Source organism: Sinocyclocheilus rhinocerous, unplaced genomic scaffold, assembly GCF_001515625.1.
Source record: "Sinocyclocheilus rhinocerous isolate Xijiao unplaced genomic scaffold, SAMN03320098_v1.1 scaffold397, whole genome shotgun sequence".
NCBI lineage: Eukaryota > Metazoa > Chordata > Actinopteri > Cypriniformes > Cyprinidae > Sinocyclocheilus > Sinocyclocheilus rhinocerous.
Window position 1 is genome coordinate 416,247 of NW_015663491.1, and position 23,724 is coordinate 439,970.

Sequence of the window (23,724 nt, forward strand, 5' to 3'; positions counted from 1 at the left end):
CATAGTGGTCTACAGCTCAAATGACAGAATAGATGGATTTATTCAGACCAGGGTTGAAAGGAATATAAGAGCCAAATCCAGACCAATACCAGAGCGCTTAAGACCCAGACCCAGACAAAGAGGTGTTAGTCCAAGTTATGAGACCCACACAAAGGCCATGTTTATTATGATTTTTAATGGTCGTAACCCTAAAGTTTACTGTATTACCCAGTAAACTTTTTCCCGTTAGAGTGGGTGTGGCCATTTGTAAATTTTAATGGGTCTAGCTTCCGGTCTCATCCGCTTCCAGCTATTTTTAGCTGTACAAAACGGCTTGTTTTGCTGCTTGATATTGCAAACTGGTGTTTCTTACCATATTATTTTAATATTGTCTTATTTATGAACACACTGGTTTGTAGTGTAAACAGTTTTACCCTTTACTGCGCTTTGTTATTCTTCTCGTTATTTCCCTACAGTGGCTAATGAACCGTAAGTCTCACACATTCACAGAAAACTGCATACTTTTGCGTTGGAAAAATAAGGTGGATATTTTTTTAACAAGTAAAAGGCCTTTTAGTGTAATTCTATAAATGATCACCTTCAGATCATGGATTGTGTTTTTTTGTTGTGAAAACTTTACTAATTTTTTATAAAGTAAACAAGAATCGTGTTAAATCATGTTAAAATGTAAATATTAAACACTATACATCAGGCTTTTGAGGAACTGTTATTTGTCCATTTCTCAGGCATCATTGGATTGGATTTTTTTAACAATTAAAATAACAGATTTTGCATCATAAACCTAAGCATTTAAATATAATCTTACTAAGAAGACATATTATTAGGACATATCCAGTGATAGCTGGAATCTATCATAATTTAATCTGACGTTTTGACCATATAAATGCCATTCCATATAAGTATAAAGACCATCTCATTTTTTGCTCAGTCTGGGCCTCTGAATAAAAGTGAGGTGTTTTTTCCTCTTTTAGTTTGAGCTCTGTATGCTGTATCATACTGTATGAACCATAAAAGCCTGTGTGCTGTTCTATAAACATTCTGTGTTTAGTCTAATAAAAGTTCCAGTTAAGTTAGTGCCCCCTTCTGTTCAAGGTTAAGTACTGCATATAATGTTGTTGGGTCCTTATATGATGACATCACAAGTGTGAGCAAGGGTTTCAGCAGTACAGTAGCAGGGAAGAGCATGTGGTTGTGGCTGTTATTGTTCCTCGATTTAAGTTGATCCGAAGGCACATTCGTTTGACGTTATTCCATGTTCAATAGTAACGCTAAGAAATGATTCCTCGACTCTGTTGTCTTTGGGAGGCGTTTTCTGATTGCCGAATCAAGCAAGGTGTTTGATACAAAAGGCAGAACAGCCTGACATAATAAATAAAGGATACTCAGCAAAACACATATGCAAACACATTTTTTAAAATGTTTGTCTAAAGGTTCAGTTAACTGTTCCAGGCTTTACGAGTAAGATCAATACTCAAATTCAGATTCAAACAACTACAGTGTATTCTCTCTCACACACAATGGGTCTCATTAATGAAGCGTATGCAGATCAATTTTTGTCTAAAACCTTTCTTACTTAATTATTGCATTCAAATCAGTTACATAAAATGTATTTTGCTCATGTTTCCTAAATGAGGCCCAGTTTCTAAAACTTGAGAGTGGGTTGGTTTGGAGGGGCAAAACTGGTGCAACCAGGACGCGTGTGATCAAGATTACAGAAATAATTTCCTTTGTCTCTATGGGTTGGGTTTCTTCAAGGTTGGCAACCCAAAATGAGTCAAAAGCAATCGTTTCCCCTTAGTTTTATAATTAACTCCACTGAATGTGTTTGTTATTGTTACTGAGTGTGGGATTGCAGTTCCTCCTCCACCCACTGAGGCTGAGCATGTTATGACTGTGCATATCCTTGCAGACCTTTTCAGTGCATGGAGTGTATTAAACTGCACTGACACATTACAGCACCGGCCAACCTGTAGTGCCTGCTTCTATTATGTGTCTGAGCTAAGATGATGTTGCAGTTGAATGATTTTTGCCCCTTTTGATGCTGTCACCTCTCTGTTAAGTTACAGTAGTATTGAGATTTCAGCTTCAGACCTACTACAACTTGTCTTCCCCACTAAGCCCCACTGTTGTTGTCTATTTTGATAAAAAGCGACCCTGAACATTTACCCTTCCTTCCCTCTTAATGAGCCTATTAATCAGATTGACTCATTTCTAAGGACTGTTCTCTAAAGAAGTCCTAACTTAAAAATAAAATCTAATGACTGAAATAATGCCTTCAAGTAAGGATGGATTGGTCTGTTTAGTTGTCTAGGTCCTGGTGAGAGAACAGGAAGCTTTGGATTTTGCTCAATAAAATGATAGTACACTCTTGAGGTGGACGTCCATTTTGTGGTCAACAGACTCTGTTAGCACATCATTCAATATGAAAATCGTCTCACAAGATGCTAAGGTTTCATTGAAAGTAATTTCATGATGTCAATGTCAGCTGTCATGCTTTGAATGTTACTGTCATCTCAGGCTGGTGGCACGGATGTGGAGCGTACCAAGAAAAAGAGACGGGGAGATCGATACTCTGTTCAAACATCCCTCATTGTGGCGGCCCTGAAGAAAATTCTTCCCATTGGACTAAACATGTGCTCTCCTGCAGACCAGGAGCTCATTAACCTGGCCAAGACACGCTATTCTTTGGTAGTGTGGTCCCATCTATTTGTCTGTCTGTCTTAGGATGTTTTAATAAAGTTTTACATGAAAACTTTAGGTTGGCCACTAAACAGGAAAACTGAAGCATATCTGTTGTGTCTTTGACCCATAGAAAGACACAAATGAGGAGGTCAGAGAGTTCTTGCAAAATAACCTGCACCTCCAGGGCAAGGTGAGTGTATGTCTGATGTTAAAGTCTTTTTAAAAAGTGTTTTTGCAGAAATTTGAATGCGATCTCTCTCTCCTCAGGTTGATAACCCGTCTATGCGCTGGCAGATGGCACTGTATAAGGAAATGGCAGGAAAGGCAGAAGATGCAGATGCCCCAGAGAAAGTTGTGATGCGGGTTCAAGAGGTCTCTGCAGTTCTCTACCACATTGAAGTGGTGAGTTTGAATTCCAAGGTCTGAAACTCCTAGTGCAATGCAAGTAATGCACACTTTGGTGACCACTCACCCACACTGCCACTATATTTCAGTATCCAACTCAAATTGCTTCAGCTGTTTGTAGTCTAGACCAGTGTTTCCCAACCTTTTTTTAGTCGCGGCACCCTTTGGACATTTTAACAAACTTGTGGCACCCTACAAACTAAATTGTCACAATATTTAAATTTCTAACTTCAGTATGATAATTTGAAAAGTATAGATATTCGGTACAGCAGGGAAGAACTGCAGAATATAATGTCATACAGATATTTTTAATATTATTAAAAAATTTGTCCATCAATGGTGGCAATCAGTAGACTAATTTCTAATGAAGAGACCAATTTATATGACAGATTTTAATGTAGGCTTTTATACATATGTAAACATGATTTAATTACCATTATAACTAGCTATCTCACAAATTTTTGCTCACTCAGTGTTTTTTTAATTTTACAGTGTCGGCTCAATTTTTGAGTGGACTTTGCTGTTCCGATTCGCATGAACGGTATGAGTGGAGCTGAGCGGAGCGCACACGCATAGAGCGGGATAATACGCAGAGCGTCACACCACGTGAAAGTGAAACCTGAGCGGTGAACTAATTTTCGGCAGCCGAAATTTCGGTGCATCTCTAATTATTGGCGACATCAGAAATGGATATTATAGTATAGTATATAGTATCATAATAGATGCTTTTTTTGAACATTTTAGTAATTTAAAAATATTAAAAAAGGATTTTTTACATGGCACCCCTGCTCTCGACAGACGGCACCCCGGTTGGGAAACACTGGTCTAGACGACATAATATCCATTCCATATGTGGTTTAAAATCTGAAAATGCCCTAAGATAGTTGTTCTTTTTACAGACTGAGCACCCTTTCAAGTCCAAAAAGATGGTTTGGCATAAACTGCTGTCAAAGCAACGACGTAGAGCAGTGGTGGCTTGTTTTAGGATGACTCCACTTTACAACCTGCCCAGGTGAGACAAGACAGGTCACAATCATACAACATACATACATGTTTCTGCACTAGTCGGTCTGATTCATAGAATGAATAAAAGAGATAATGGTGGATTAGAGAAGATATATAAATGTGTATTGTCTCTCTTTCAGGCACAGAGCATGTAACATGTTCCTGGATGGGTACAAGCGAAACTGGATCCAAACCGAAGGATATTCCTTTGAGGATAGAATGATTGATGACCTGTCTGTATGTGCTCCCAAATTAACAAAAATAACTGATGAATTTTAGTGTGAAAGAAATTGAGTGGAGTATATTTCCTGTTAGCTTTGTTTTTCCCTGTAGACAAATTTAGTAACAGATTTCTTTTTCTCAATGACATAGAAAGCAATGGAGAAAGAAGAAGAGGAGGAAGAAGAAAAGGAGACAAAGCCAGACCCTCTTCATCAGCTCATACTTCACTTTAGTCGCACAGCCCTCACCGAGAAGAGGTGAGACCCTCTTTATATTACCAGTAATAATAATAATAATAATAATAATTCATTACATTTATATAGCACTTTTCTAGGCACTCAAAGCGCTTTACATTGTGAGGGGGTATCTCCTCATCCACCACCAGTGACTATTCAGGTTGTTCACATAGTCTTTTGGTGAAGTTATGTAATCATCCATTACAAAATAAAAACAATTTACAGATATGTAATGAATAGGTTTAGAAGTACTCTATAATGTACAGTGTTCATAAGTAATGCAACAGTCAATTATACAGTTTAACAGTCATTATACGAAGAAATGTGACCACATATTATGATCTAAAAATTCTAAATATGTATGTCTAATCTAAAAATGATATGGTTTTTAGAATTATTAACAAAGAAAGCAACTTTAGGATCAATTAGGATTTAAAATGTAGGCATGTTTTTGCGTCTTTTATTTCCTTTGATTATTTTTTTCCCTGATTCTGCTCTGTCACAGTAAACTGGACATAGATTACTTATACATGGCATATGCTGATATCATGGCTAAGGTGAGACCTCTCTGTCTTATGGTTAACAATCATCACCAATTTAGTCATTTATTTTATATATTTAAAATATATTGTTACTTTACTGTAACTTGTAACTTTTCTCCATTTCAGTCAAGCCATTTTTCTATTTTATTTTAGATTTTTTTTTAATTGTTTTTAAATACATAGAAGGTTCCATCACAAGATCTCATGCTGTGTAACATTCTTTGTGTCCATCTCTGGTGAATTTAGAGTTGCCACATGGGTGAAGAGGATGAGGGGGGCGAGGAGGAGGAAGAGGGGGGAGAGGAGGAGATGCCCTTTGAGGTGCGACAGACAGAGATGGTAGGGGGAGTCCGGGGGCTGGGGACGGGGAAGACACAGAAGCGGTAGACCCGAGTGACATCCAAACCAACCACTGTATCATCCATCCATCCATCCATCCATTCACTCACATCCCATTTTATGTCTCTTTGTCCAGGCTGTGCTCTCCGTCTCTCCATCTGACTCCATCTAATATGTTTTATCACATTACACTGCATCATCTTTAACATGTTTCTTTTTTTACAATTGATATTAAATTTTGAGCCACCTACTAAACACAGATATTAATTGTACAAAATATCTGAATACATTTAAATACAATAAATGAAACGTCAAAAACAGTAACTTATATTTTATACCAAAAGAGCATCATTATTCTGATGTGTTTAGTAGTTTAGGCTTAAGGATATTTTTTATGCTTTTTGTTGTACCATTCAGTGTTTGGATAACCTAAAGCTGCAACATGTGATAGTTTTCTAATATGTCGCAAAAATGACAAAGTTACTCAACAAATTGCATTGATTGGCCATGAAGCTTTTAAGTCATATAATACTTTAAAATGTAACAGATAAAAAATATAAAAACAGAAATTATACAGTATAACGTTATAATTTCACGAGGCAATTTTGAGACCTCAGTGTGTGAAAATTCACCTGTTGCAGCTTTGATGTCCAAAAGAAGCTATATCCTCATTGTTTCTTTTTAATCATTTGTTGAATGACATGTTTTTTTTTATCATTTTCTTGCTATGAGCTATAAGATTGATGTGTAAATGAACGTGCATTTACTTCTATATGCTGTTTTACTTTGAGCAATAACTAATAACGTATTTGTCATTGTTTCTGTATGCTTTCTATTCTTACCTTGATTTCCTTTAACTCATTCACAATAATCATGTGAAAGTGACTAATCACTGTTTTCTCAATATTACTGACATAGTATACTGACACACAGACTACAGTTAAAGCCAGAGCAGTCTCCTAGTCCACACACACAGACACAGACACAGACAGACAGACAGGAAGGAACAAACACACAGATGCACCTATAACGAAGTGGATTGTGCACGCCATACACATACACACACGCACACTCAATCAGGCTGAGCATATATGTATAGACATAGGAAGAAGAAATGCACCATATATTCCACACTTTTGGGTGCTTACTTAGGTCAGGCTTACACGGGAGGGGGGTGGCATGGGTGGGATGGGAGGTTTGGGAGGGGGGTGTACTGTATTATGCATGCAGTAATTATAAACGTATACGCTTTATGATTTATAAAATTTTTGGCAAAGCGAGCTTATGTAAGTAAACCACCATTTGTAATTGCTTTTACATTTTTCTCTTTGCAGTACTGTTTACATATGTCTGTAATAAAAAAGCTTGCTTTTATTATCTGTTAATGATAACATTATGTTATGGAATTGTATTTGCTAAAGAAAAACTATAATTACAATTCCAGTTTATTTCCAAATAAACTGATGTTTGATGATGCTGGGTTAAGGGTTACGAATATTCTACAGAAGCACTTTCCTGAGTTTACAGTTCACTTTCCAGGAGACAGAGCTGTAGATGAGTAACACCTGCATGGTTCTTTGTTTCTCTGTAAGATGCAAAGCCATCAGGAGAGTTTACTGTAGTCCAACGTTTGCTCTGATAGACAAACGTGAGAAATTAGAATGACTGTCCCAAAACTAATGAGGATGATGGGAGCATGCTAAATGAAAATGACTGAAAGAGAAGAGAATTTTCGAATATAAAAATAATAATCACATCAGCAGGGCCCAAATCATTTACAAGCACTCACAATCACCTGATCTTGCCTTAACACTGTTATAATCACATTTTAACTCAAATAAATAAATGTTCACTTTGTGTTGCATAAGATATTTAGACAAACATTTGAGAAAATCGCTGTAAAGAATTGATGATACTGCTGAAAAGGAAAGTTGTAAACGTTAGCAGTGTTTGTGGTTGACTTGATGAAAGCCTCAAACAGTTTTGGGTTGCCATGACAATAACTTAATATTCTCACTGCTGCCCTATGTCATAGTCTCAGTAAAAAGCAGCTTCTAAAATTAGAAATACCCAATTAGATTGAAAATGCAAGTTTTTTTTCTTTGATGTATTTCTACATTTTTTTCCATCGCCCATAAGATAAGACTATTAAAAATGACAAGTAGTAAATGGCCAAGATAGAAAAATGAACGTTTTTGCTTATAAAGAAAGATGATTTTAGTGTTATTGTTAGATGGCTGTAGTTCAATTAGAGGGACAGGGAGATTGAGCAGAAAAAAACAATTGTAAGAAGGGAGAAATGTTAAGGCTTTCAGACGGTTCAATTTTGCCATGTTTAACCCTATAGGAGAAAGAGATGGAAAAGCAAAGACTCCTCTACCAACAGTCACGTCTCCACAACAGAGGGGCTGCTGAGATGGTCCTACAGATGATTAGCGCCTGCAAGGGTACATGTTCACCTCTTTTCAGGTCTCTTTTTTTTCTTTTTTTTTGAAGTTTGAGCTCTTTGGTCTCCATTTATTTTAAAATCTTTTTTTTTTTGTACAGGTGAGACTGGTTGCATGGTCTCTTCCACCCTAAAACTTGGTATTTCCATTCTAAATGGTGGGAACAGTGAGGTCCAACAGGTTAGATCAAAGTCATCTGCATCATGGAGGCATGACAGTGAATTAGACCCTAAACTAATGCTGAGATGTAACAGCATTGGTAATTTGCTTGCAGAAAATGCTGGACTATCTGAAAGACAAGAAAGATGTGGGTTTCTTCCTCAGTGTCCAGGCTCTAATGCAGACCTGCAGGTATATTCTGACTGGGAGCTGTTGTCACCTCGCATTCATATTAGTTAAATGATTCATTAAATCAGTGTTTGTGCCTCTTTTGCAGTGTTTTGGACCTGAACGCCTTTGAGAGGCAGAATAAAGCAGAGGGTCTAGGTATGGTGTCAGAGGAGGGAACAAGTAAGTAATATGAACGATCTAGAATCTTTTTTTCATCAAGAATAATACCAATATATTGTTGAAAGGAAGATCAGTTAAGTCCTATCAAATGTGATTTTGCAAGTATAGAGTAACTATAGCATATAGAGATTGTTGAATGCATTAACGTGTAGAATGTCTTGTTTGGCTCCAAAATTTAAGGCCAAAATGAAATACAGCAAGTATTCAGACATCCATCTGTAATCATACATGTTTGGTCATTCTAACATGGAAATGCACATCATTTGTTAAACAAATATATCCGTTGAATAAATTAATTGTAACCATATTGTCATACAGTCTTACCATCTCCAAATTTAATAATCTAGTCTAATATGATGTCAATAAACAGCTTATGATATTGGCCATGAATAATTCCCTTTTCATTCCATGCCGTCTGTTTGCCATCAACTCACCATCCCTCTTTTTCCATAACTATACTTTTGTCCCCCATCTCTTTTCATTGTTCCTTCCTTTCACGGGCCTCAGACGTGAAGCTAGAGCGGGGTAAATAATGCCTCTGTCCCTCTATTTCTTCCTGTCACTCCTCTCTGTCCTTTTATCTCTTTGAAATCATTTTTGTTTGAAATTTTGCTTTTCAAGGATTTGTAAAAACAACTTTCAGTCACATTGCAAATGCAGATCGCAGTACATTATTTCTGAATTACTGTATAGTTATACACTCCAACACAGAATGTGACTGAAGTGTTTTTCTTTCTCCCCTTGAGTGCTGAAACAGATCTACTGTAACTCTAGAACTCTGCATTGTGTCTAATCCATAAAAAACAGGAGTTAAATTATATAATAAATATATGCTGCATTTTAGTTATTTTGTATAATAGGCAAAAAATGTACATTTTTATTCGTAATGTTGGTTTTTGCATTAATACATTTTGTTTTTTACAGTGAAAAAGGTCCTAACCTTCATGTGATGGCACTAAAATGCTTAAGTTGAGAATGTGTTTTGTTTCTAAAAAATACATATAACTTACCAAATCCTGCCATTGGTTATGAATTAAACCATAAATGGTCTCTGTCTTGGCTTCACCATTTTTGCACCTAATGTTACCCTATATGCCCTCCTGTATTTACCCCAGATGAGACATTGACTTGAGGTCACAATTAATCCAGTAATCAGCCATTATCAAAAACGGTATGTTAGCGCACAGCAGTTTAGCGGTGCAGTTTAACATTGTGAATTTTCGATGCAACAAATTCACTGGAAGTTATTTGCAAACAGATCATTCCATGCTGAAGGCTTTGAATGAATGTGATTTTCATGATTTTAACATTGATTATTGACCTCCTCCTTACCTACCCAAACACAGCTGAGGTTTAGGATTACAGTAGGTCTGTCCCGCATGCTAAAGTATCGTCTATGTTAGGGCTTCATGTTGTAATTAATCCCCCTCTGTGTTTGAGCCACAGTATATGTGATTATATATCAGTGTTCTTATATCTGTGTTCATATATGCACATTATTGTGTATGTGTATAGTTTATGTTTATGTGTTGTGTTATTTGGGTAAAGTGATTCTGTAATGTGTTTCATTTTGTGCTGCTATAATTCAATCTAAGTCACTACAGTCTAAGAACTAGTGATTACGCAAATAGCTGTCTCTTTCCACTCCCTAGTTCACAATGAAGTGAATCGTTCAATTCTGCCATTTTGTATCATTTCTTGCGCATTGTTATTGTAGCTTTTAAAAAGAGTGGTACTATTATGAAATATTAGTCTGTACATTTCTGGTGCCTCTCAAGGCTTTACTGACATAAGTGAATATAGTGAGTGGCCTATGCTCACTGGTGCTCTCTGGGATTTCAATTTGGTCAGCATACGTAATACTGAACTGGGCAGTGGAATGAAACAAAAATAACTAAATTTCCTGCTTATCTCTTACAGAAAGGGACGAAAATATTGCAGTTTTCACTAACATTATAACATGAGAAATTTGAGGTAGTTTTTCTCTAAGCTCTTTAATCAATTGCTCTCTTCCACTTGCTTTTTCTTTTCAGTTCTAATCAGATTGCCGCTACACTAAACCTGTGATCAGTGTCACAACTAAATGTTCATCTATATGTGATGTGTTGCCACATATTTCCTTCCTTCGCATAGGTGAGAAGGTCATGGCTGACGATGAGTTCACTTGTGACCTCTTCCGCTTTGTGCAGCTCCTCTGTGAGGGTCACAACAATGGTGGGTCCTGAATCATTCTGCATGTAAAGTAAAATGCAGTGAACACGAAAAATTTACTGTGATTTATTGCAGTTTGTTTTAATTTCTTGAAATGAGTCTTGAATTTAAACACGATCATATTGTTCAAAAACTATATGCTGTTGTTTTTTACTGTAAAACACAAAAAGTGAATTTGAAGAGGCAAGTTTCAAGAGTTTAGGGAATGTCATTGTTGTACAGATTTAATGTTTAACCGTCTGTGAGTTTACTTCACTTTAGACTTCCAGAACTACCTGAGAACGCAGACAGGCAGCACCACCACCATCAATGTGATTATCTGTACAGTGGATTACCTGCTTAGACTACAGGTGAAGTCATTTTACCCTCAAAAACTGACTAATTCAGACAAAGTTAAGTACTTTCAGTAAGCACACTTATTGCTTTGTGGGTGTTTTTTTTCTCTTTCCAGGAGTCTATCAGTGATTTCTACTGGTATTATTCAGGAAAAGACATCATAGATGAACCAGGCAAGAGGAACTTCTCTAAAGCGATGACTGTGGCCAAGCAGGTGTTCAACAGCCTTACTGAGTATATTCAGGTATATTACCTTTTTTCTTTGATCATTGACATTCATATTCCATTTATATATGATATTCATTTTGTTTTGGTCTCTACATGTAGCTTTTACACAACCCCTTGTGTGTTACAATATAATTTTCTCCAAAATCATACACTTATTATATGGCTGTCATGTATTTAAGTTGTCCTCCTGTCTCAGGGTCCCTGCACAGGAAACCAGCAGTCCCTGGCCCACAGTCGCCTGTGGGATGCTGTGGTGGGCTTTCTGCACGTGTTTGCCCATATGATGATGAAACTGGCTCAGGTAACCCATCTGAACTTGATTCCTCTGTTGATCTACACTTTTCTTGTGTTTATTCTATCTGAATGCATTAGATCACACTTTCTCTAGTAGCAAATGTGTGTAATTTCTACTAAAAGGGATTCTTTTTTACTTTAGTGGCTAATAGAAAGTGCATGTAAATGAAACTGTAGTAGTTGCTTATGTATAGTAGAACTGTTTTTAATGATTAGATTACATGCTAAATTAAAGAACATGTTACATTCCTTTTTCAAACTTTAAATGACTAGTATGTTGGAATGTAATATTGTTTTTACTCTCAATGTTTTACTGATTACTTCAACTGTTTTTCATACGCCGTATGCAGGGAAGAGTATGTATCACTCTATTTATATATTGATTTGAGTTTTCCCCTTTATGTTCCAGATTCCCAAATCCAGGTTGTTTGAACCCAGTTGGCCTTTTTTGACACAAAATCTAATTTTACTCTTCATTTATTTCAATTTCTTGTAACATTTCTGCTAAAAAAAAAAAATCTACCAAGTATGCAAACAAGTGGGTCAAACAGCCTGAGAAAATGGATGGCAGTTAACATTACCCAGAAAAACCACGTGTTTTTAGCTTTATGTGAATTTGCTGTATTAAAAAGTGTTTGGCCTCTTCTACAGTTCTGCCTTTGGTGTGCTGTTTGATTTTTTTTTTTTCTTCATGATCTCTTGTGTGTATGGAGTGTTTCTCTTTCTAGTAATTAACCCCTGTTATTGTTACTGCATGCATTAACCTACATTCAAATACAATTTTTTACATTTTCTTCAACCAATCTGATAAGTTAACATTTCTTATAAAGATGCTTTTGTGACCATACTTTTATACAGTAAGCTATACCCTCACAAATAATGATGTTGTGTTTTTCCCCTTATTATAAATAATAAATATATATTCTTTTAGTTTTATAAATGATACATTTTATAATTTTTTTAATAAATCTGCTGATTTAGATTATACATGTTATGGTACTGTATATATTATACAGAATGTCATTGTGTTTTCTTGAAGGATTCCAGTCAGATTGGTCTTCTGAAAGAGTTGTTGGACCTTCAGAAAGATATGGTGGTCATGTTATTGTCTCTGCTGGAGGGTATGAAGAAAATCTTGAATTTATGTTCATCAGTTTCACATCATTCAGTCCTAGACCTGATTAGCCTGTATGACTCTGTATTTGTCAGGTAATGTTGTAAATGGCACCATTGCTCGCCAAATGGTGGACATGCTAGTGGAGTCCTCCAGCAATGTAGAAATGATCCTTAAATTCTTTGACATGTTCCTCAAGCTGAAGGACATTGTTGCATCTGATGCATTCCGCGACTATGTGACAGACCCCAGAGGTTTGATATCCAAGAAGGATTTCCAGAAAGCCATGGACAGCCAGAAACAGTACACACCTGTGGAGATCCAATTCCTATTGTCCTGCTCTGAGGCAGATGAGAATGAGATGATTAATTACGAGGAGTTTGCCAGTCGGTTCCAAGAGCCAGCAAAAGACATTGGTTTTAACATAGCAGTGCTGCTAACCAACCTCTCTGAACATGTTCCTCATGATACCAGGTTGCAGAATTTCCTTGAACAAGCTGAGAGCGTTCTGAACTATTTCCGCCCATTCTTGGGTCGTATTGAGATAATGGGTGCCAGCAGGAAGATCGAGAGGATCTACTTTGAGATCAGTGAGGTGAATCGTAAGCAATGGGAAATGCCTCAGGTCAAAGAGTCCAAGCGGCAGTTCATATTTGACGTGGTCAATGAAGGTGGCGAATCAGAGAAGATGGAGCTTTTTGTCAACTTCTGTGAGGACACCATCTTTGAGATGAACATCGCTTCACAGATTTCAGAGCAGGATGAGGAGGAGAAAGAAGAGGACGATGCCGAGGAACCCGATGGAGGAGGCGGAGGAGATGAAGAGGCAGGTGGAGAGGAGGGCCAGCCAGAATCAAGCTCTGCCTTTTCCGATTTCATCCAAAGCATTATGAATTTCCTGGGCATGTTTACCTTTAGGAATATTCGCAGACAGTACCGTAGGCTCAGGAAGATGACCATCAAGGACATTGTGGTCCAGCTTGCTACCTTCCTATGGACAATCCTCATGGGCATCCTCTATTTCATTTACAGTGTGTGTAAAGGTTTATTCCTGCTCATCTGGCATACACTTTTTGGAGGTGGTTTAGTTGAAGGGGCCAAGAACATCACCGTGACGGAGTTGCTGGCCAGCATGCCGGATCCCACGCAGGATGAGGTGCATGGAGACCTACCGGGAGAACCAAGGGGCGGAGAAGAGCAGGATACAGGAGGGATAACAGACTCAATGGAAGTAGGAGGGGGAGAGGAGGAGGATGAGGACATCCAAGAAAAAGACGGTGGGAAGATTCCTGGTATCGATACACCAGGTGGACTTGGAGATATGGGTGACACGACCCCTGTGGAACCGCCAACTCCAGAGGGCACTCCATTACTGAAGAGGAAAATGGTATGGTGTTTATTTAGCTGGATTCCCTGTGTTCCTTCACCAATCTTCTACACAAAGACTTTTATTTGTATGTGTCATGTTGGTTCTTGTTTTTTATGCTGCAGCAACCAGAAGAAGCAGGACCTGAACAACCTCCTGCTATTGAAGAACCTCCTCCTGAGCCTGAGAAAGCAGAGTGAGTGACTCCCAAATGAAGGGAAAACAGGACATTGTAGTGTTTCTGTTCGATTCTTTGTTGTTTTTCTAGACGTATTCACCATTTCAATGACCATCTTCCATGTGTAACAGCACTGAGAATGGAGAGAAGGCTGAGAAGGAAGCAGAGGTCAAGCCTGAGGCCACACCAGAAGAACCAAAACCTGAGAAAGCCACTAAAGCCAAAAAGGAAAAGAAATCAGTCAAGGGAGCAGGATTTGAGCTCTGGAATGAGTTGGATGTTCAAAGAAATAAATTCATGGTAGGAAAAAAAATGTTTTTCTTCTAAATTTGAGTTGAATCTTTGAGTTTTAGTTCCAGGTTTAGTTACGTTTTGCGGGTTTTGATTTGCTGTTAATCTCCACTTCAATCTACAGAACTGTTTGTCCCGTAACTTCTACAACCTTCGTTTCCTGGCTTTGTTCATCGCCTTTGCCCTGAACTTCATTCTTCTCTTCTACAAGGTTGGATTTTCACACTGTTTTCCTGGTTTAATTTGTAGTTTATTTGGATTTCTAGGCTTGTTTGGATTTCTATGTGCTTACGTTTAAATGTTTGCTTAATTCAAAATGGCATGCCTCACAATAATTTTACTTTCAAATGCACGTAGATATAAAAATAAAATCTGTTCCTGTTAAGACTGTTTTTAAGCCTCCATTTTTTTTTATTCTCCAGGTATCTGGTACTCCTCCGATTAGTGATGAGTTTGATGGCTCAGGTATGTTTGAAGGCTCTGGGCTGTTTGAAGGCCCTGGGGAAGACTTTGAGGGCTCTGCTGGAGAGGATGGAGGTGATGATGATGATGATGAGGAAGGTCCTGTGTATTTTTTCCTGGAAGAGAGTACCGGATACATGCAGCCCACTTTGTCCTGCCTGGCAATTGTGCACACCATCATTGCTTTCTTATCTATCATTGGATACAACTGCCTCAAGGTTTGAACCACTAGATTTACATTTTAGCAATTGAACTTGTGTCATTATCAGTCTTGATTCAGGTTGTTTTTATTAATTCTGAATATGTGCTATCAATAAGTTATCATGATGTTGTGGTCTGTTAGATTCCACTGGTCATCTTTAAGAGAGAGAAAGAGCTGGCAAGAAAGCTGGAGTTCGATGGGCTTTACATCACTGAACAGCCGGAGGATGATGACATCAAAGGCCAATGGGACAGATTGGTGCTAAACACACCGTAAGTGTGGAGAAGCCTTCATTATGGAGCTGTTTCTCACAAGATATATCTGGTTGACTAAACTGAAAGTTGAGCTAGATTCTGTTTTGTGGTCAAACTGGTTTTGCACATATGTGGTCCCATAATTATGTCTCCTTAATAGACTAGTAAGTGTTCATTAGCAGACCTATCCATTTGAATTCATCGTTTTCCTTGGAAAAATTGTAATTAAAACTCTTTATCATTGTTTTAGCTCCTTTCCCACCAACTACTGGGACAAATTTGTTAAGCGAAAGGTAAACCGATATTCTTCCTGTTCTTTGGTGTGTAGGTTTAAAATCAGTGTGTTTATGAAGCCATGTTGTTCTCGTTTCCTTTGGCAAGGGTCTGGATAAATACGGAGATATTTATGGTCGTGAGCGAATCGCAGAGCTGCTGGGTATGGATCTGGCATCGCTGGATGTCAGCAAACAACAGACAGACAAGAAACCCGAAGAGCCAGACAACTCTATGCTTGCATGGTATTAAAAATACATTACAAGTGACTTATCATTGTGACATTTAAAGATATTACATTTAGGTTATGTGTTATTTTTTGCCACTAGTGGCACCAAACAGAATTGCCAAAATGTTTGACTTTTTAAAATGCTCCTCCTGTCTGCTATTGGTCAGCCAAACAGATAATCCCTAAAACTACACTATTGGTCAAAACATATGAGATCAAGTATTAGATTTTCCTTCCATATTATTTTTCAGGCTCACTTCCATTGACATCAAGTATCAGATCTGGAAATTTGGAGTTGTGTTTACAGACAATGTAAGTCTTTTTTTTTTTTTTTTTCAGGTATTAAAATCTACAGTATTTTCTAAAATCGCAGACTTTGCAAAGCACAGTTCTAGTCAAGTGTACTAAAGTGTTCTTCATTTACAGACTTTCCTCTACCTGGTGTGGTACACAGTTATGTCACTTCTTGGACATTACAACAATTTCTTCTTTGCTTGTCACCTGCTGGACATCGCAATGGGTGTCAAGACCCTGCGTACAATTCTTTCCTCGGTCACACACAATGGAAAACAGGTACAGTCAGTACAACAATTCAAACTGGTTCTGAAAATCTGCACTTATACACCGGTTGACTCTGTTGGGTTGTTTCAGCTGATGATGACTGTGGGTTTGCTGGCTGTGGTTGTGTACCTCTACACTGTGGTGGCCTTCAACTTCTTCAGGAAGTTCTACAATAAGAGCGAGGATGAGGATGAGCCGGACATGAAGTGTGATGACATGATGACGGTTGGTCACTGCATTATACAACATTATTAGTGTTAAATTGTCTTTTATTCTTTTTCTCTAATAATGCATTTTGTTGGTGGTTGCTCACTTTTTTCTTCAATTCTTCCCTAACCAAACACCTGCTGTATAATCCAACAAATCTCTCTTTCTCTTCACAGTGTTATCTGTTCCACATGTACGTGGGTGTGCGGGCAGGTGGAGGCATAGGAGACGAGATTGAGGACCCAGCAGGGGATGAGTATGAACTCTATCGGGTGGTTTTCGACATCACCTTCTTCTTCTTTGTCATCGTCATCTTGCTGGCCATCATTCAAGGTTAGACTCATGTTTCTGCGCCTAGCAAATCTACCACATTAAACCTTACATATCGGAGATTGATGATTGGCTTTGAGATTTCATTTTCTGGATTAGATTGAAAACACTGCACTGCAATTCACTGCATGTTTGTCTGCACAGGTCTGATCATTGATGCTTTTGGTGAGCTGAGAGACCAGCAAGAGCAGGTCAAAGAAGACATGGAGGTACTGAGATCTTTACGGTTTGATTAAAAAAAAAAACACATTAAGTTTTTATTCTCATCGATGTGTCTGATTTTACGCTTTGCATTGCTTCTTCAGACCAAATGCTTTATATGTGGTATTGGGAGTGATTACTTCGATACAACGCCACATGGCTTTGAGACACATACGCTTGAAGAACACAACCTGGCCAATTACATGTGAGCAATTTGGTTTTATGCCACCTTTCTGATGTTATACAATCTCTCCATCTTCGGACAAACAAAAATAATGTTTCTCTCTTCACTAGGTTCTTCCTGATGTACTTGATCAACAAGGATGAAACTGAGCACACTGGGCAGGCAAGACATGTCAAAATGTTCAGAACTGCTAAACATAAAAAGCGATCTAAATATAACAGACATGTGTATGTGTGACAGGAATCATACGTGTGGAAGATGTACCAGGAGAGATGCTGGGATTTCTTCCCTGCTGGAGACTGCTTCAGAAAACAATATGAAGACCAGCTTGGATAAACTCTTTTCTGTTTTGTACGTAGCCTTTAACAACGCTAGTATGATATTTGCGACAATCCATGATTTATGTAAAATTATACATAGAAATATAGACTTGCACAATACCAGATCATTATACTAATATACACTCAAAATGCATGCTATTTATGCATAGTAAGTCTTTTGGGGTAATTTTAAAGTATCTGCTCGTTTAAAATGTTAATGTGCCTAAGACCTATTCTAATGATTCTTTAGCGTGTGTCACAATCTTATGATCTTATTAAAATTTTATAAATTTTAAAATGTTAATGTATTTGATGTTCTTGCAGTTTGTTAAGCATCCCATTTCAAGATCAGCTCAAAATCTACTGTGAAAAAATAAAAATGTTTTTATCAAAATATCTTAAGTAGTCATCACAGACATTGTGAAAATTTGAATCTTTTTATTCAGATTGTAAAAGCATTACATTCTTCAAGCATCATATTTGTCTTAAACACAATCATCTTAAAATGGCAAGTTCACATTCTGAATGTTAAATGTCTCAAAAGTATATTGAATGTTGTTCAAAACATTTTATCAGAGTACTATAAATGAGCAAAAATGCTAAAAGTGCAAAAATAAATCCTGAAGAAAACACACACAATGAATAGACAATTAATCAATCAAGATACATTTGCTACCAATGTTGTATAATTGTAAGTTTTCAGGTGCCTTTTTAGGGCCTTTAACGATACGGTATGAAAAAGTGAAACTTCTGCAACTACTTAAAAAATTGCCAGCAGCATGAATCACAAATATCACTCAGCTAAATAATCAGATAATACATGGGTTGGTAGGTGATGGGATTTTCCCGAAAGTACACAAATCAGATTCTAGAATTTACTTTGTACTAAGTATACATGTTATCACAGACACATCTTACACTTTGTTACAATGGACACTGCTTGCAAAAAAGCCTTGATTCGGGCGACCATACAGAAATCTCACCTACATTACTGTGGAAAACAGCTCAATGTGAGGAAAATACTTTTGACACAAATAAAAAAACATGACCACTATGCTGCTACTCCACCTGACTTAATACAAAAAAAACAACTTCAAACTATATAAAACACAAAAAGGAACACAATTTCAGTTACAAACACTACCCAGCTTTAACATAAGAAAAAGAAACAATTAAATGTTTATCATTCCTTGTTCTAAGTTGAATATTAAAAAAAAAAAGTGCCAATACTGGATTTTACTGAGATTCATCATATAACACGTGCAAACCCCCTTTTTCATGTGTAAATGTTTTTCTTTTCTTTTCAGGATTCTAGTTTCAAACCTAAATTTCAAAGACACTCATTTCTAAACTCTCAATTTTAATAGCCTCAGATTAAGATGAAGATTTAGACTGGATTATCCACTTGCGATAGATCTTGGGTTTGTATGGTTTCGGAAGATCCAGGTATGGTGGAGGCTGATGAGTAGCTATGCATGCACTGGTAATCTGACGACAGGTCTGTTGGGTTTGAGAGGATGCTTTCGCTGTCAGTGCTGGACTGGGACACTATCCTGTACTCACGCACAGGACAGGCACGCTCTGTGAAATTGGGTTTGAAGCCGTTCTCCAGATCTTTAGGCATGGACAGCCATTTCTGCATGACAAAAAAAAAGATTGCATCTCACATTCCCTCTTTACCACTATGGATTAAAGAACAAATTAAAGCATGGCATATGACTGATAAAATAAAAACTGTTACTTACCTCAACATTGCCATCATAATTGTCAAAAAGGGCTGTAAGGTAATTGCTTACATTTCGTCCTGCATTTGGTACCACTGGTATTAAAATGATTCTTAACCTAAGAAAAGTTAAATATTAAATTAGCATAAACAAAACATTATTGCATTACAAGATAAAGGGAATTTTACTGTGGAAAATTAAAATATGTTTTTAAAATGGTTAAAGGACAAAAAACTGATTCAAACCTTTCGTTATGGACGAGCAAGCAGGACAGTATGACGAGAATTACTGTGGCTCCCGCTGTGCACAGCACCAGTGACATCAGAGGCATGTTACCCGGATCATCTGGGGAAAAGAGTTGCCGTTAAAGCCACTGCTGTAGTTTTCAGAATTGTTTTTTCAATTAAGCCCAAACCTTTGCAAGCATATGACGTTTATGGTTTAGTACAGTAAAAAAAAAGTGCTTGTTTAACTGACAGCGTACTACCCACACTTACGGTCTTGGCCACTTGAGACTTTGCACTTAATAGGAAGATTGTCCCAGCAGGTATGAAAAATGCCAAATTTCAGTGCCCTTAATGCACTTCTGAGCGGTATTTGAGGCATATTTTATGTGTATTTGGTAAAAGGTTTACAACATTATAACAAGCATCACAATTGCTAAATTGTGTCGCCTGTTACATAGGCACTACTGAACAGACATTCTGAAGTACTGAAAATCAAAATGCGCAAATACTTTATTACAAGTCAACAAGTGGTCAAGTGCAAAGACTGCAAGTGTGGGTATTGGTACAGGCCTTGTGCACCTTATTTTGCAACGCGGAAGTAAGTCATTTTCTTTGAATATACCTTATCTAGTTATAGGTAAATAAGTAAATATCAGTTTTTAATATTTAGCATTGTAACAGGAAGGAATGGCACAAATATTACGTTAAAAATAAGGAATATATTAGGATTATTTAATTCTGTCATAGTGAAGTTACAGTAAGAGACGCCTTTAATCACTTAGCACTAACATCTCATTAGACCTAACTTAGTACATTATCATCAAATGTGAAACTGGTTGTGGAAAGATTTTATATGACAAATTCCTCATTTTCAACATGTAAACCTATTTTTAAAAAACATCCAGTCTGGTAAAGCATCATGGAAAACATGAGAATAGGCAATATTCTGCAGTGCGTTGCGCGAGTGTGAGAGCGCGCACAGGCAAGGCGTCACGCCATTTCGCGTTTGATGTAACGTTATAATGTATATAATGCGCTTGCAGCTGTGACTGTTTGTCTGCAGCTTTTGTCTTTTTAACTAGGCAGATAAAGCACTGAGAGACTTGTAATACGGATAAGATAATTTACCTGAGGTGTTGTTGGTCTTTAAATATCCCCAGTAGACAGGCTCACTCCAGTCGCTCCAAAACTTGGACTCTCCGCAGGATGACTCTATTCGAGCCCTGACCTGGAACTCATAGCGTTTTTTTGAGGGAAAAGGCAAACTGAAGGAGGTCCTGTGGCCTGGAGTGGTGCTCTAGGGAAGAGAGATGTAAACTTTGCCGTTTTGTGTTTGGTCAGACGACCACAAGGTGAGAATGCATTACAATGACAATTTGTGCATCACTGTCTTCAAAATTGATTAGTCTAGTCGTCGCGCAGACGCGCACTGGGACTTTCTCTTTTATCCCATCAAATCACTTTAACATTTAATAAGCAGTTCCAACAAGATATAACATATGGCATAGTAACAATTTCTTTTTTTTTAAATGCTAATGGCTCTATTATTATTTTTGGAATTTCTACTGAACGTATTACTCCGCATGTTACGTCATTAAGCCGATAGGTGGCGACAAGTGACTGTCTTTTTCAACATTGATTACTACAGGAAAGAAACAAGTGACATTTTCTTATGAATCATTGAATCATTCACCCAATCCATATGTAAGTTTAAAACCCTGATTTAAAGACTTGCAATAGATGCTTTGGTGTTTGGAGATGAAAAAAGACAAAAAGGAGCTTTCAAGCATCACAGCAATAATAGTTTAGTACAGCTTTACTTTTTTTTTGTATATAAGAATGTGTCCAGTTTATTTATTTTTCTGAGCAAAAAATAGTTACTATCATACATTTTACCACGATTTACAGAAAAAAAAAGCCATTCAGTGTAACAATAGTCTAAATACTATTGTATAAAAAATCTGGTCAGGCATATTTAGATCAAGAATCATTAGAGGACATTAAAATACTATTTAAGGATCACAATGCAAAATTAATTAATTTAATTTTAAAATTTATTTAATTTTTATTTAATTTGAAAAACATTAAAGTAGACACTTTAGTTGCATTTTATATGCTTTCTGTGTATATAAAACCACTTTTGTCATCATTAAGTCATTAAGTCATTAAATCATTAAGCCATTAGAGGCCATATGAAACTAATACCTATACAATGTCCATGTGTTTCAAATGTGGCCAATCAAAATTTAGTTTCATAAAACAAATTTCATACCTTCCACGCATTGTTGTCTGTCCTGTGACGAACTTCACTCTCAATGCAGCTGTCGTTCTTTGTAATATTCCAGTACAGCCACAGTTCAGCATCTTTTTTCTCCACCACAGACAGGTTGACCGGAGGGTAAAGCTTCACTGATTAGCAACAGAGTATATAAAGTATCAATTCATCAACCGGTCAATTATTGTCAAGTCATAATAAATATGAATAATTTCTAATACCATATGCTTTGAGATTATGTTCCTGCTCTGTCACCAAACCGCCATTGTCACTGTACAGCCATGTTTTTAACGTATTAAACCGTTGTGGTTTTTCGTAGGGGAACACGCAGCCCACGTTAACACCATCAATCCTGAGATATGTTGGACAATCCAGAATTTCTTTATGAGTAAACCTAAGAAAGCAAACACATGCTGTTGTCAGTTCTGAAACTTTCATCCAAAAATGCAGGTTTTCTATTTTGTTCAACATACGCACCTGCTCTTGAAACTGTAATTGTGCTCATGCTCAGTCCATGTGCAATTGACATAGTCCAGATTTATGATAAGGCAGTTAATTTCTGGGTAAAGAAGAGAAAAACAATATAGTTATTTTTCATTCTAATGAATTATGTAAAGTATAAATGGCACAGTATTGCAGCTTGCAATGCATGTAGTTTGTCAGTAGAGGATGCTCAGCCTGTGAGGACTGGAAAGAAACATATACATACAGGAAATATGTACATTTTCAGTCAAAATCACAATTTTATACAGTCTTACTGATTAAAATTAAATCATAGTTTTACATAAGAATTTTTAGACCATTTTGATTTAGTCATTATATAGAAAAACTGAACTGAAAGTGTTGTAAGCTCAAGTTGTGTCTTTGGTTGCGTGTGCGCATCATGGCCACAGAGAAGCCATTTTGGAAAGCAAGCATCTGAACATTGTCAACTCTTCAGCGACAGGTTGCTGAAAAATTTCACAATTTCTTGAGGAGTATGTAATGGTCACGTCTGCTGATGAAATAATCGCCATCGCCAGACGTTTTTAGGCCCTATATATGTTAACATATTCGATTTTAACATCTTAACTGTTGTAGAACCACATACTTCCGTAGTTTAAAAGAGCATATAAAACCACAAAAAGGGGAAGAAATGAATAAAAATCCAACAAACCCTACCCCGTTTTGTTTAATAGTTTAGAAATGACTTCTGTAAACCTTTTGTATTTTAATACTAGGTATGATGTGTTTTGTAAAGGCAACATAATGTAAAATCTAAATAAGAAGGAAAAAAATACATTACATTTCAAAATAGTGTAGTTGTAAAATACTCACTTGGCTGGGATGATGCAGAAAATGCAAATGAAGGAATGTTCCCAAGGAAAAGACCAACTAAAAGTAATATCATCTTGGACAGGGTTGCATAACGCACTTGTTGTTTTAGGTCTGTTTCTGTCTTCCCTGTTCTAACCTAAATGTATGCGCTCTGTGTGGGCTGACCTATGTGTGTGAGATTTCCTGTTCAAGAGAAGCCACATTCTGCTGATTGCCTGTTATGAAAAGAACTGAATGCTAAATTTGTGTATGAAAGAGAGTAGGCATTAAAAATTTTAGAACATTTTATTTTGCTTTTACATAATTCATTCTTTTACATGAAATCAAAAACCTAAAATAAACTATACTAATATGTTTAAGGAATAAACTTATAGCCTATATTCTGGCCTTTAGTTAGACAATAAAGTACAGCAAGTACAATCAAGTACAGCAAAATAACTGATTCACACCAGAAATCATTGTAAAATATTTTTTGTCTCAAAACTAATATGCTATCATATATTTGGCGACCATATCTTTATTTCAGTGGAGAAATTTACTACTAAAGAAGAT

General features: G+C 36.9%; 2 protein-coding genes across 4 annotated transcripts in view; one reads left to right on the top strand and one right to left on the bottom strand.

Moving 5' to 3' along the window:
- The window catches only part of LOC107728853 (ryanodine receptor 1-like), a 48,105-nt gene extending 30,224 nt beyond the window's left edge, over positions 1–17,881 (top strand). The window contains exons 74-108 of the mRNA XM_016539140.1: positions 2,518–2,688; positions 2,813–2,872; positions 2,950–3,084; positions 3,987–4,099; positions 4,233–4,329; positions 4,465–4,571; positions 5,056–5,107; positions 5,339–5,431; positions 7,779–7,878; positions 7,979–8,058; positions 8,153–8,229; positions 8,315–8,388; positions 8,896–8,913; positions 10,522–10,602; positions 10,861–10,949; positions 11,051–11,179; positions 11,360–11,464; positions 11,808–11,813; positions 12,497–12,578; positions 12,667–13,958; positions 14,063–14,133; positions 14,247–14,415; positions 14,531–14,617; positions 14,829–15,086; positions 15,212–15,342; positions 15,575–15,617; positions 15,706–15,842; positions 16,078–16,138; positions 16,253–16,399; positions 16,478–16,612; positions 16,771–16,927; positions 17,069–17,133; positions 17,230–17,330; positions 17,420–17,471; positions 17,550–17,881. Coding sequence (XP_016394626.1) covers positions 2,518–2,688; positions 2,813–2,872; positions 2,950–3,084; positions 3,987–4,099; positions 4,233–4,329; positions 4,465–4,571; positions 5,056–5,107; positions 5,339–5,431; positions 7,779–7,878; positions 7,979–8,058; positions 8,153–8,229; positions 8,315–8,388; positions 8,896–8,913; positions 10,522–10,602; positions 10,861–10,949; positions 11,051–11,179; positions 11,360–11,464; positions 11,808–11,813; positions 12,497–12,578; positions 12,667–13,958; positions 14,063–14,133; positions 14,247–14,415; positions 14,531–14,617; positions 14,829–15,086; positions 15,212–15,342; positions 15,575–15,617; positions 15,706–15,842; positions 16,078–16,138; positions 16,253–16,399; positions 16,478–16,612; positions 16,771–16,927; positions 17,069–17,133; positions 17,230–17,330; positions 17,420–17,471; positions 17,550–17,645 — 4,671 coding nt within the window. The 3' untranslated portion in view covers positions 17,646–17,881. The remainder of the gene's footprint in view (positions 1–2,517; positions 2,689–2,812; positions 2,873–2,949; positions 3,085–3,986; positions 4,100–4,232; positions 4,330–4,464; positions 4,572–5,055; positions 5,108–5,338; positions 5,432–7,778; positions 7,879–7,978; positions 8,059–8,152; positions 8,230–8,314; positions 8,389–8,895; positions 8,914–10,521; positions 10,603–10,860; positions 10,950–11,050; positions 11,180–11,359; positions 11,465–11,807; positions 11,814–12,496; positions 12,579–12,666; positions 13,959–14,062; positions 14,134–14,246; positions 14,416–14,530; positions 14,618–14,828; positions 15,087–15,211; positions 15,343–15,574; positions 15,618–15,705; positions 15,843–16,077; positions 16,139–16,252; positions 16,400–16,477; positions 16,613–16,770; positions 16,928–17,068; positions 17,134–17,229; positions 17,331–17,419; positions 17,472–17,549) is intronic.
- A 589-nt stretch (positions 17,882–18,470) lies between these two features.
- On the bottom strand, positions 18,471–23,317 carry il2rga (interleukin 2 receptor, gamma a). Of its 3 annotated transcripts, XM_016539144.1 has the most exons (9): positions 23,173–23,317; positions 22,333–22,414; positions 22,077–22,249; positions 21,853–21,989; positions 20,709–20,877; positions 19,599–19,698; positions 19,375–19,471; positions 19,130–19,265; positions 18,471–19,095 (listed from the first exon to the last, which is right to left on the bottom strand). In XM_016539144.1, exons 1-9 carry the CDS (start codon positions 23,243–23,245, stop codon positions 19,004–19,006), a joined length of 1,059 nt encoding a protein of 352 aa, XP_016394630.1. In that variant the 5' UTR covers positions 23,246–23,317; the 3' UTR covers positions 18,471–19,003. The 3 variants fall into 3 exon arrangements, with proteins under 3 accessions (XP_016394630.1, XP_016394629.1, XP_016394628.1); XM_016539143.1 differs by having other exon boundaries at positions 18,471–19,265; positions 19,599–19,695; positions 23,173–23,316; XM_016539142.1 differs by having other exon boundaries at positions 18,471–19,265; positions 23,173–23,316.
- Positions 23,318–23,724: the final 407 nt, after the last annotated feature.